The sequence below is a fragment of the Centroberyx affinis genome, unplaced genomic scaffold (assembly GCF_046629955.1).
Source record: "Centroberyx affinis isolate AG114_WGS23_722 - 3 ecotype Tasmania unplaced genomic scaffold, CSIRO-AGI_Caff_v1 ptg001267l_1, whole genome shotgun sequence".
Classification (NCBI taxonomy): Eukaryota; Metazoa; Chordata; class Actinopteri; order Beryciformes; family Berycidae; genus Centroberyx; species Centroberyx affinis.
Genome location: NW_027279776.1, coordinates 10,649 through 25,000, shown reverse-complemented (window position 1 = coordinate 25,000; position 14,352 = coordinate 10,649). Strand labels below are relative to the sequence as shown.

The following is a 14,352-nucleotide window of genomic DNA, read 5'->3' as shown; positions in this document are numbered from 1 at the left end:
TTTACAGTAATCTTTGTTTGCCCACCCACTTGCGCGCCTGGTAGGGGGATCCCTCTATGTGAACCTTGTGAAGATGTGAAGCAAGACAAAACGAATGGCAAGACGAAAAGATCTAAGTGACTTTGAAAGAGGGTTCATTATTGGGGCACCGATCAGTCACAAAGACTGCTCAAGTGGCTAGTGTTTCAATAGGAACAGTGACTAAATTGACATCTGCAATAAGCTCTATGGGAAAGACATCAGCAAATAGGGTCGGAACAGCCCCGGCGCCGGGACAACTTTGTCGGACAGGCAATCCGACAGGCAGGGGGGGGCAGACACATTGATGACATAAGGGTCGCTCAAGCATAGACACAGGGTTACATACATGGACAGCACCGCAATCGTAAATATCCAACCTGTGGCTACAGTACAGCCTATTGATGCGCGAGTTTGCAGCGAAAATCAGTACACAGCAACATCAGCATGATCTCACATAGCCTATTAGACGTAGCTATCTAGGCTGAATTTCAGCATTTAAAATTCCACAAACGAGACACCACACTGCCAAAGAGACCACACTGAGCTATGGGAACGTCCACAACACAACACTGGGCTACGCGTCACCACCATAACCATGTAGCATTTTAAATAATGTTTCCGAGACTAGCACCATAGACAGTCAAAGCGGGTTTAAAGCTAGTCATGGCTATTATAGCCTGTGTTGCTAGCTCAACTTTAAACCCCTCATTACAAAGACGAATGCACATTTGAGAGTTCAGTGGTGCAAAAAAAAAAAAAAGGCACTGGTCTACAGAGAAGTGGAAAAAAGTGATATGATCAGATGAGTCATCCTTCACCATATTCTGGACAAGTGGACGAGCGCATGTGTGGCGTATGTCAAGAGAACAGTACAGGCTCGAGTGCTTGACCCCTACAGTGAGGGGGTCCAGTGGCACTGGATGCTGTGGGGGCATTTTCCTGGCATGGTTTGGGTCCACTTGTCCCCTTAGAGGGAAGGGTCACTACAAATCAAAACAAGTCAAGTGCCGAAAAACGCACTTGACCGCCATGAAAACCATAATATAAACTAATCACCAAGATCGGATGCAGCTGGGACGATTTTGTAGTGTTCGGATTTTTACTTCTTATTCATTTGAATGAAGCCACGAAAATAGCCTGAAAACTGACATTTAACACATTGGTGAACATACTGTAGTTCAGTCTCAGCAACAGGCTGACCATCATTGCTGCTAGCTGGAACAGTGGCCATTGATGCTAATTTTCCAGCTAAGCTAAGCTTGTTGGCGCTTGCTGTGTGGCTTGTCTGTGCTTCAGTGGTTCAGTTTGCAGTTGAGGTATAACTCAGAGATTCCCATACTAGAAGAAGTCATTGCATGAAGGAAAGTTGGATGTTAAAGTGTAAAATTTTTCAGGGTCAATCAGGAGACAGTCTGCCACGCGTCTGCTTGCTACATCGCCAAATCGTAAGTCATGTCTGGAATAATGAAGCAGGAATAGAGGAAGGGGTGAAGTGAGATAGTGATGGGGGTGAGAGAGGTATAGAGGATGGAGGGAAGATGGGCTGAGATGGGCTGAGAGAGAGAGAGAGAGAGAGAGAGAGAGTAGGGGGGAGATTAAGGTATGTCCTACATGCATGAACACTCAGGTCACTCCATATAATTATACTAGCTCTGGTTCTCTCTCTCTCTCTCTCTCTCTCTCTCACACACACACACACACACACACACACACACACACACACACACACACACACACAGACAGACACCAGTAAAGTAATCAAGACACACACAGACATACAGACACATCTTAGTGTTATTCTGCTTGTCTGTTGACTTGCATTCATTCCTTAACTTTAACGCTCACCACTACATGTCTGACAGGTTTTTCTATTCTTGCAAGGACATGTACCCTGCTTGATAAAAAAAAAACCACACATCACACACACAAAACCCAATCAGGTATATATATGTGATGTTTAATTGGTATTTCAGTGTTCTTTAGAGTTCGTTGATTGAGTTAATTAAGTCATTAATTAGGAGACCATTTCATCCTATAGCTAATTAAAGGGTAGTTACACCACTTAATTGTCAGTGTCCTGAAGATGACCGGGTGTTGAAAACTGCTGTCCTATGGGAGTGAGTGTGTTTGTGTGTGTGTGTTGAGCAGACTCTAACAGGGCATCACAGGGAACATAACCTTGGATATATGGAGAGAAACTGTCATATGAGAAATCTTTGACAGGGTAGATTGTAATATATAAGCAGAGGTGTAAAGTAACGAAGTACAAGTACTCTCGTTACTGTACTTGAGTAGTTTTTTTTGAGGATTTGTACTTTTGAAAGTATTTTTATAATGCTATACTTTTACTCTTACTCGAGTAATTTAAATAATAGATATTCTGCTTCGCTAATTTTAAATGTACATTCCGTTACTGAGTAAATTCAGATTTTTGTTTTGCACACCGCACTATGAAAACAGCACGGGAGCATTGGGACTGCTCGCTAACAGGTCCAGAATCACTTCCGCATTTAGGGCGCAACTGGTGGCTCGTTAGTGCAGTGGCCAATGAAATTAAATTGCGCTCAAGACTGGCCAATTGAATTAGACAGGCGTAGACGATCCACAAAATTGTAATGATCCCCATCGTCACATTAGGTCACGTTAGGTTTCATTTGACGGCTGATAGCCATAGCAAAATGGATGGATCTGATTCTGATATTGCTGTTGCTAGCAGCTCAGGCTACACCCATCCAGCTAGCTAGCTAGGCTAGATAATTAGCAAGGTGTGTGTTGGGAACTGCCCATTGTTCCGACGGCCTATTATTCCGAAACCCCAATAGTCCGAAAAATGTCCCATTGGAGGCCCTGCCTCCTAATGTTTCACACCCTCTTTCCCCCGGTTGATTGGGAGCATCTGTGTATATATATGGCTGTCTGAACTGACGTCCGGTAACTTACAAACTAACGTTACACCACTCGGCTGCTCCAAACATCAGACCATGTGCGTCCATGAAGAAAACGTGAGTAGCTTGTTCTTCTTAGGGGATTAAGCCCTCACTACCATCGTAATATCACTGCTGCATGGAACGCTGCATAACTCCAACCAGGGAAATAGGATTGTTAGAGTAAATATCCGACCGGGAGGTCCGACAGCCAGCTTCCTCCGTTGCACCCGGGAAGATCCGATGACGTCATTCTGCATAATAATTAGCCATGTGCTTCTGTTTGTTTGAGAGTGTTGTTTTGGAGAGTGTGTATTTTCGGAGCAATGGCCGTTTGTTTTCGGGATAATTAAAATATAAAACATTTTTAAAGTAACGCAAATGTACCTTTACTTGAGTACTTTTAAATTGGCTACTTTTTTACTCTTACTTGAGTAATTTCCTGGACTAGTAATTTTACTTGTACTTGAGTTAATTTTCACTGAAGTAACAATACTTGTACTTGAGTAGGATTTGTCAGTACTCTTTCCACCTCTGTATATAAGTAACACAATCTGCATTAGATTGATGGTCTTTTGTTACAGAAGGAGAATGAGAGAGAGGCAGACCTGACACCAATAGCCTTGTTTACATATTATGTCATTATATAGGCAGCAACAATTATGACCATCAGTACTTATTGTCCCCTCCCGATGAAATTTTATCGGATTTTCACAAAACTCAAGGGAATGATTGCTAATTGCATTCTGGTGTTTTGAAAATTGCACAGATACACTAAACAGTGTTTGTTTACTTGTTACTGATTGGCCGAAGGGGTGCCTGCATCATTTGTAGGAGACGATGTTTACTTGTTCATCTTATCTTATCTTTATATCCCTCTGTGTTGTTTACACTGACTTTGTCCAATTTGCAGTTCCCCATCCCTGCTAAAGACAATATTACTGCTCACTGCTCACTTTGAATCTGCCAAGTCTGAACAGGAAGAACTCAAACGTGTGTTTCAATCCCTGGATGAAGCGTGTAACTTTGCTCAGTTAGAGCCATATTAGCATAATACATGTATGTGCAAAATTCAGTATTTCTATTAACAAGCTATTGTTCAGGACTCAAAATGGGTCAAATGGTTTCTTGTGGACTCGCTCAACGACAAAATACTTTTGTTCATGTGTGTGTGTGTATGTGTCTGTGGAAAGCCTCTTAATTTATGCTAAGTAGGCTATTTCTGAGAATCCTCCAAAAGAGCCTCACACACACACACACACACACACACACACACACACACACACACACACACACACACATACTGGATCCCACCCCCATGTTGGTCAAATGTTAATGATTTATTAATTCGGCGGTTTAAATCTCTTGGTGTTGAAATTCCTCAACCTTGGAAATGGACTGAATACTGAGAGAGAGAGAGGGGGGGGGGGGGGGGGGAGAGAGGGGGAGGGAGAGAGAAGGAAGACAGAGGGTCAGAGAGAGAAAGAGGTAAAGACAGAGAGACAGAGAGAGCGTGTGCCAGAAAGGGAGAGAGTATTTAAATCAGTACTTAGAAAATAATAACCATGTCATGGCCTGATTGGTTTGGTTTTCCCATATTTAACTCAGTGGACTGGGAAATGAGAGAAAGAGGAAGAGAAATGGCGAGGGAAGGAGGGAGAGAAAGGAGAGAGTGGTAGAGAGAGCAAAGAATGAAGAGAGAAAAAGAGAGGGAAGGGAGAGAGAAAGTCACAGAGGACTTCAGAAGGATAAATTATGAGGTCTTTAAAAGGCAATGTATGTTTATAGATTTGAGTCATAAATAGGCCTACCTATGACAGAATAAGGACATATGGCAAAACAACAGAATACATAACAACAAAAAAGTAAAAAGAAAGATAGAGAGAAAGAAAGAGAAAGAGAGAGGGCAGAAACAGAAAGCATATGTGTACACAGGTTTGCGTGTGTAGCCTATATACAGTATGTTCATATATGCTTAACAGAAAAGGGGAATTAAAGTTTGTGTAGAGAGTTCAGTCCATAGTCATTGACTGTCCAGTTTTCATTGATTAAGAGGGTGGACAGGTAGACAGTCTTGCCTCGGTTTGCGAAGAGAGTCCAGTACGTAATCACTGACTGTCCGGTTCCCTGCTAAATTCAAGTAGTCGTCATGGTTGTTGTTCCAAAGATAGATAGCTAATTTGATAACCTTTAAGTCTATCTATCCTCACTTGATGTGATGAAGTAACGCTGGTTTTAAATATATGCCAAGCTTTCATGTAGAGTGTTCAAAATGCCATGTGAATAAGGTGAATTCCTGGAAAAACAAAATAATACATAAAACATACAATTCTGCCATATGAGACATCTGAAAACAAACAATAGCCACATGTAGACGGCAAGGGTATTGCAAGTCAAAGGCTCTCCAGTGGAAAGGTACTCTGATACAAGCCTTGATTTGTCATCTTACACACAATCACATGATGCTGCTCCCTCTGATGAAAAACAAAGCTGTGTCAAATACTCTGCCCTTTATGCCCATGCAAGGAAAGGCGGGTTGTGTGGGGTTTTTTTTCAGAACCTTGTTTCGTTAAAAAATGTCTAGGAAGCAGAAAGGCACTAGAAGGTGTGAACCTACAAAAGCACAAAGGAAACCCCACTGAAGCCCGGGTCTGCAGCAGAAACAAATGAGAGACTGGCTTGCCTCATTACGCCCGCCTTGAGCCCAACTGTGGACAAGTAATGAGGAGCAGGACAGCCAGTCATTAGGCTTAATAGTTACAATGGGAAAGTAAAGTCATGTGGCTTTCTGGTGGTATAATAATAATAATAATAATAATAGTAATAGTAATAGTAATAGTAATAATAATAATAATAATAATAATAATAATAATAACAATAATAATAATAAACTGTATTTGTATAGCACCCTTCATACATAAAATGCAACTCAAAGTGCTTTACAATTTAGCACTAAAGAGAAAACGCATAAAACAGTTTAATAAAAACAAAAACAATTTACATTGAAAGAGGGATAAAACAGTGCAAATAAGTAGTAATGAAAATAAACTGTATGTTTAAACCTTAGTGAGAAAAAGCTAAACTTCCCCATGGAGAAACATACAGAATTATATGTCAGAGTACACTGAATTAAACATGACATGGATTCCATTTCCAAATATAATTAACTTCTTTAATTGATTGTTATTACTTGAAGATTGCTAAAGACAAAACTTTCAAGGTGTTATTACAATGAACTTGTACAATATAATCTTATCTATTATTCACATTAAAGTAGCACTCTTCCTCCACCTCTGTCAATTCTTTTCTCTTCGTCTCCCTATAATATTTTTTTCTCTCTCTGTGCCTCTAAGCATTGACGTTAAAATACATTTAAAAATCTGCAGATCCATAAAGGAAATTCTAAGAGCAAAAAACTGTAACATGAACTTCGATTTCACGCTTCTGATGTGTGTGTGTGTGTCTGTGAACTCAGATTTCACGCTTCCAGCAGGCTCCGAAGCTTACAATGATCTGCAAAGAGAGAGAGAGAGAGGGAGGGAGAGAGATAGAGAGAGAGAGAGAGAGAGAGAGAGAGAGAGAGAGGGAGAGAGGGAGAGAGGGAGAGAGGGAGAGAGAGGGAGAGAGAGAGAGAGAGGTGGAGTGAGGACAAGAAGGGGAGTGACCGATTGTATATGACAAGATTACACACACACACACACACACACACACACACACACACACACACACACACACACACACACACACACAATATTGGCCAATATTTTGGACATATTAATCTAATGCACACATAGACATAGACTTTGGACACAAACAAATTGGTTGTTTAGTTTCCCTCTTTCTCACACACTGACAGGAAACAAGGAGCTGTTTAAAATCCCTGATTTAAGATCTAAATTCACAGGTGAGTGTTGGGTGCTAATAGAATTTGTGCTGAAGATAAAACCATAATTGAAAACAATATTTGTCAGATACTTTCACTTAAAAATATACAGTTTATCAAGTTTGCCAGCTTTCTCTGCTAGCTATGAGTTGAGGCAGTTTACCAATTGGCCAAACCAGGAATTAAATTCAGCTAGCTAATATTACCAACTGTGACTTTATATCAATACATGTATACCTGCATATCAATAGAGTATCATAATCTGTCTTTTTTAATCCATTAGGTGAAAGAAAGCTTCTACAGATGTGTAACATGTAATTTTGCTTGACAGGACAACAGTAAAAACTCCAGAGAGTAAATAAAGGAGAGAGGAGTAACAAGCACACCACCATGTTGTCCTTTGTGATTCAGAGAATCAAACTGGTGTTGAGTACAGAAAAGTCCTTTGGCCAAATTGTTAACAGCAAGAAAAGATGCAGAGGTGATATGTGTGGGAACTGAGCCCTGTTTCTTTTTACAGGCTTTAAAATTTGGGGTTTGATTCCCTGCACTTCAGAGGAAAATACAACAGTGTGTGTTCCTCCACTCTCCATCGTTTGTCTTTTTGATCGACCAACGAGTTTGATGGATCTGAGCTGGAACTGCTGAAAAATACTTGAAGATATTTGTTCATGTGGCTAATTTCTAGCCTTGACAATATTGCAAATTATGTGTTTCATTTTGACTTTCAGAAGCGGCAGAGCTTCAAATCATGATGAGGAGTTCTGTGGTGTTTTTCCTGGCTGTCAGCTTTGCCGTGTTTGGATTTGGTAAGAAAAAGGAGTTGAAGAACAAGTCAGTAGTTTTCATCAATGCCTACTCATTTTTTTTCAGCAATTAAAAGCCTTTGGGAACATTTGAAGATCAGCTTGCAGTCTACATGTGCTTGTGTGGTGTGTTTCCAGTTCACGCTATGCCAAGTCCTGATAAATATTCGCCAGTAATGTGTGTTTTTCCCACTGCGCAGTCAGTCAGTCAGTCAGTCAGTCAGTCAGGTAACGCTTAATGAGATGTCGCTTCGTGAGATGGCCTCTAGAGGGCGTCTTTGACTAGGAGATGGCCTCTTGCCTATGGGCTAAATGCCACATTGAGTCCCATACTGATAATGCCATATTGAACTCTGAATTGAGCCACACTCTTCAATTTACAGACATCCACATCTTCTGCTGTCCTGTAAACTTTAATGTTAGCTATCATTATTACCTGTGGTATTTAAGAATTATTTAACAGATAACCGTGTCGTAAAGCTTCAGTGCATTGAATTGAATTTAACACACGCACTGTGGGTCTGTACAGGATCTGTGCTTGTTGATTAGTATATATGATTTCTCAGCATATGCAGCAGCATCATGGCCTGCGCTCAGTTATGAACATTTCTGAGAATACCAGTGGAACCTAGCTAGCTTTATGCTTCCTCACATGAGAGATGAAGCTTCTCTCTTAAATTCAAACAGCAAAGGTCCATAAAATCTGTCTCTCATTCATCTCTATGGATCAGTTCCAGTGTTTTACACCTTGATGACATGACAGGTTTGAATGTTAGGGTTCTGGCTTTGGGAAAGGAGTTCATCTTCACCAGTATTGATTGGATTGTCTGACTGAAGATATAACATGAATAATATGAACTCTCTACAGGCCTCTCCCTGAAGTGTTACTCCTGCCCCAGTGGCTCCTCAGATGACTGTGACGACACCCAGGAGTGTAACCATGGTGACGACAGCTGCCTCCAACTCACCCGTGGTGGTAATAACAATAATAATAATAATAATAATAATGATAATAATAATAATGACTTCTTTGTTCCAAAATCTGCAATCACATTATTGGTTGGAATTTTTATTTACACCTACTGGTACAAGATGATTAAAAATACACTGTTTTCCAGGAAGGAAAAGTAATGGAGTTTTGATATAAAATACAAGAAAATACAAATTTTGTTAATTTTTATTGTCATGTATTGTTAAATATGTGTTTATTATTTCATAGAAAATTAGCTAACAAGGTCAAAAAAGTCATGACTGTGACTTTGGGACATTTGATATATTTCAAGTAGTGACTCTTAGATGCGATCACACCTACAATTTGTTTTCTTTGGTCCAAACCATAGAGGAAAACTTTCCTTTGTTGCATTGCAGAGTTTTGGTAACCTGCCATCCTGAGAGTTTGGAGGCAGGTGGGGGGCTAAAAAAAATCTGATTCCTGTCCTTGTAACTTTAGCTAAGCATGATGGACTTGTCTGCATTCTTTGCAGTAATTTCCCTTCTCTGGTGTTCATACCAGTTAAACACCTGGCTATGAGCATCAGTCCAGACTTCATTCATGCTAGGTTTCCCAAGCATGAGGAAGTGCTTTCTATCAGTGTCAGCATATGACTATTTTCACTGCATTTTGTCATTGTTCCCTAGTTGGTTTTGATTACGTTCTCACTCATAACAAACTGCACCCCAGCTCCCTTGTAAGAAGACTGAAACCTGCATTTTCAGGCATCTCACTGTGTTTTTTTGTGACGCACTTGAGTTTGAATAGCATTGTTCTCACTTGGACAAATAAATTGAACTAAAGCATTAAACACTCAAAGTTCAAATAAACTGCTCCAAACTGCTCGGTGTGAATGAGATATCTAGAATACAAGAAGCCTTCGACAAAATTCTTACATTTAAACTCAACATTACAAAGTATTATATCAAATACAAAGTAAAAACAGGTACAACAATACAATACAACAATTATATGTTATACAAATTGATATTAATAACTGCCTAAAGCAAGGTTAGAAAATGAGTTTAAAAAGGAGTGTGCCAGTCGAATGTCTTCAGGATGGCATGTCAGTTTATGTCCTGCCATTGTAATTATAAGACCCATGCAGTACAGGACAGGACAAGGGGGGTAAAGGACAGGATACACATACGAGGCAAGAAAAAAAAAAAAAAAAAAATCTAATAAAACGTATTTATTTAGAAGAAATAATTATTTAAATTCATATCCTGTGCTGCCCATATGCTGCCCTGTTTCATGTCCTGTGCTATGCTGTGTTGCTATTATTACGCAGGACAGGTCACAAGATGTTTTGGCTCCTACTGGAGAGACTATCCATAGATAAATAATCAAATGACAACATAAGATGCTCCATCTTAACTTGTATCATTTGTAAATACACTTGCCAATTCTATTTAAAAGAAACTAAAAAGCTTCTTTGAGGCTTAATAATATAAGAACTTTAAGCAGCATTACACTGCTATTATCATTACACTATCTTGACCCATGTAGACTGTGTAGATGTTCATGCAGCTGTCCTCAGTACACACCCCATTCATCTTCAGAGTGCCCAAGATGCCATTTAATTAATAAATTCAGCTAAAATATATAATAAATGTTGATCAAAAGGCATTAGAATTCAGACAATGAAAGACTGCATGCAGTTTTGACAAACTGCCTGTAAATTATAGGCTATAGATTAGGCTTCATTTACAACCTTTGAAAAAAAACAGAAAACAGCATTTTTTTCCAAAACGTGTTAATAATGGTGCCAATACAATAAAAGTTTGCTTGTGTTTAATGCATACAAAGAGGTGGCATGACAAAACAATAGCCGCCTAATTGGTATATACAGGACAAGACGCATAGATGGACAGGACACAGTTGCCACCTAATGGTACAAGACTATTATTACATGGAACACAAAACAACATTTTCTATTTTTTCTTGGGGGGTGGGGGGAGTTTACAGACACGTTGCTGTTCTAAATTAAGATGTATGGTTACCTGCAAGCATAGCTGAATGATAATAAATTAGATCACAGGACTAATGCTGTCTCTCTCTTACTGTCTCCCATTCAGGAAAGACCTACACAAAGTGTATGAGGTACGCAGACTGTGACTTTATGACTCTGGCTGCCAGCTACGGATTCCCTCAATTCACCTTCTCCTGCTGCCAATCAAAACTCTGCAACGGAGACCAACAGGACTCTTTTGAAATACTTACAAAAGAGTCCTCTTGGTTTACAGAGTTTTTGATGAAAATTTGGGATTTTCTTAACTAATAAAGGAAGCAATTTTTTCAGCTGCCCTCAGTGAATTCTGAATTTCACAAGTCAAATTCAGTTATAAGTAGCCAAAGTTATTTTAGGATAGAATGAAAGGCAAGCTGGTTACCTGTCAAAGTGGTCCAGTCACAGCCAAAATGTACTACTATTTGGGAGATGATTACTGATTACAGCTGTGAGATCATGCTTAAGTCTTCACTGTTGAATACTCCTGAAATAAAGTACTTTAAATCATAACATTCTCTAAATTATATGTGTATTAACCTCATCAACGTTTTAGCCTCATGCCCTGTCTCCACATGAAACAATGCTCATTACAATCACAACATTATAAAAAAAAAAAATCAATCAGAGCCATTTCGCCTACACCAAAAGAGATTAAAGTGTTTCAAATTCTGAGACTGAGGTGTAAGGACGCATTAATTACTGAACAAAATAATGATGAAAAATTAGTTGGACTGAACCGATGCCAGGGGGAAATAGGGAAGGAAAGTGGAAGGCTTGCTTAAAAAACACATCTGGTAGGTTAGTATAAATCATGCTGGTGCAGTTTCCCATAGACAATATGCACAGGGCCTTGTTATAAGAAGACAGCACAATAAATAAACACTATCTATCTCTATCTTTCTCCATCTCTCCTCCTCTCACATGGACACATTCATTTTCCGGGGAGTAATGCCTCGGGGAGAGAGGAGAAGATTGGCATCCTAACAAGACAAGACTACCCACAAACACTTTTGACATGCAATTTGTTGTGCATGTTCAAAATAGACGTCCTGAATTGCACACCAGGTTCTACTTTGATAGTTCAACGCTGCTTTGAGTTATAAACTATTATGTGATATCAGGCCACAGCCACATGCAGCAATCCAAGAGTTTCAGTTTTATGTGACTCTTGAACATCTATAATAACTGATATAATCGTCTTACTTGTTATTGCGCTGCTGAAGTGCATAATTTAGCAGGAAAGAGTTATTTTTGGGCAGGAAAATAAGGCAGAGAAAGAGAGGGAAGGACAAAGGGAGAGAGAGAGAGAGAGAGAGAGAGAGAGAGAGAAAGCACAAGCCATGTACTCAGTGTTGTGGGTAATGGCTGGACTCAAACCCATGATTTCACATGTACACAGTGCGGTCCTGTAACCCGCTGAACCACAGCAACACTCTAGAAGTAATATTCCAGGAGTGAGATCAAAGTCCAGGACGGTACTGAGTTCATGCTGCTGCTCTTGAATAATAATTAGACTGCACTGAGTTTCTAAACAAGCTACAGTATTCCCCTACAGCTGATTACAGAGTTATATGATGAGAACAGCAATGTGTGTGTGTGTGTGTGTGTGTGTGTGTGTGTGTGTGTGTGTGGGGGGGGGGGGGGGGGGGGGGGTATTACTGCAGCAGTGAATAAGTACAATGTCTTAATTTGTTGACTTTAATTAAGAGAAGGACAACATCTGTTTCCCGAAACGGTGGCTGTGTGTGTGTGTGTGTGTGTGTGTGTGTGTATGCCTCTTCTATCTTCATGAGGTCTTCACAAGTATAGCTCAATTACAAAACAAAAGAGGACATTTATTTCTAGGAGAAACTGCTTATTTTAGGGTTAAGGGTTAGTGGTTTGGGGTTTGGTTAGAGTCAAGGGAATCACTATGTGTCACTATGAATCAAAGCAAAGCCCTCACAAGTATTGTGATGCTATGGTATGCGTGTGTGTGTGTGTGTGTGTGTGTGTGTGTGTGTGTGTTACAACCCTATCCAGGTGGCCAGGTAATTAAAAACATTTCTCACACTTGATTTTACATCCAAACCTCAACGCTAACATCTGGCCAAGGAAGAGAGGAGAGCCCAGGTGTGTGTGTGTGTGTGTGTGTGTGTGTGTGTGTGTGTGTGTGTGTGGGTGTGTGTGTGTGTGTGCGCGATTGCAAGACTAAACCTTAAATTGGTAAGAAATGGGCCGTTGTATGTGGTTGTATAACGTAATCAGATTACCAAAAAAGTAACTGTAAATAGACCAGGATGCTTACCAAAAAGCCTCCAACAAACCCAGAGCTTCAATAGAATAGAATAGAATAGAATAGAGTAGAGTAGAGTAGAGTAGAATAGAATAGAATAGGAACTTTACTCTGCTGCTTCCAGTGCTGGGGGATGTGATATTTTTCATCAAATAAACACCAGTTTCCAGTTGATGCTGGGTTAAAAATGGTTTATCAGCTTGAAATAGATACAACTGCCTGTGTTCAAAAACCTCAGTTAACACTGAAGAGTGTATTTGAGAAGCAGTGGGAAAATAAAGAGTGTCTCTGCATGCCGCAGCCTGTCTGATCAGCCGACATGATTGACAAGGAGGAAACTTTGCTGCTTCAGAGTTGACTCGCACGAGCGAGCAGCATGGCGCCACAAAATGTTGCCATGTAGTGTAAAGCCTTTGCACAAGTGATACAATATACAGAAGTGAATTCGGTGTTTTGGTCTGGATCCAGCTATAATCAGACGGAGTATCAGCTGCTTTTTGAAAGGTAGAGGCCTGTTTTTAATTAACGGCAGATGCTTTTTAGTTGATGGAACAAGTACATACCCAGGCTATTAATTTAAGTTTCATATTTTTCTGTGGACTTTGCGTCGCCTTGGGAGCTCTTCGTCTCTTTCTTGTTCTTTCTCTCTCTTTCTTTCTTTCTCTCTTCCTTTCTTTCTCTTTCTTTCTGCTCCCCTCTCTCTGCTGCCAATTAAGCCTGATTTTGTTGCAGCACTTTCTCTGAAGAACTGCAAGGCATTGTGTGTTATGTGTTTATGTTTGTAGTATAAGCCTACATGTGAATTGTATATAATTTTTGTATAAATCCTTTTGTGTGAGTTTGATTGTAGTTTTGTGTATCACAGCCAATATATTACAAAATATAGAGGTTTTTTTTGTCTCATAGTTCATCTGTTTTTTCCAAAGCTGGAGTTTTTTCTTATTAATTTGAGTCTCATTTCACATTTCACTACTAATTGTTTCCTGTTTGGTTAGAAAATGTTGTCTCGTGTTAAATATCACGTCTCAACAGTTTTATCTGTGTCATATAGTTATATAACTAAGTCAACAGCTGGTTTCATTGGTTTGGAGTCATATAGTTACCATATACTTACATTGTCAGGGAGTTGAATGTAGCTCTCAATTTGTGTTGCTTGCCTCGCTCTCTCTAAATCTCTCTGTCATAATGTCTTGATGTTTGAAGATTGCTGCGTTTAACTTTCTGGTAGAAAAACTCTTCTTGTATAAATAGACCCAGACAGGCAGACAAGCAGCAAAAACAGGTTCACAGCAGGGTGCGTTACTGATCCAAATATAAATATATATTTTGTTTTGCCTGGTGAGCCATGTCAACTTTTACATATGGCTGTTGTTGGGTGAAAACCTTCTACTGTATCCCCAAAATGTCAACTTTTCAAGAACTAAGAGAACAGAAAACAGTC

General features: G+C 39.7%; 1 protein-coding gene across 1 annotated transcript; it reads left to right on the top strand.

The window, feature by feature from the left end:
* Positions 1–7,579: 7,579 nt before the first annotated feature.
* LOC139648870 (CD59 glycoprotein-like) lies at positions 7,580–10,863 on the top strand (the record flags this gene model as incomplete). The annotated part of the gene is made up of 3 exons (XM_071525110.1): positions 7,580–7,637; positions 8,503–8,610; positions 10,704–10,863. Coding segments are annotated over exons 1-3 (326 nt in total), but the record flags the coding sequence as incomplete, so codon positions are not given.
* Positions 10,864–14,352: the final 3,489 nt, after the last annotated feature.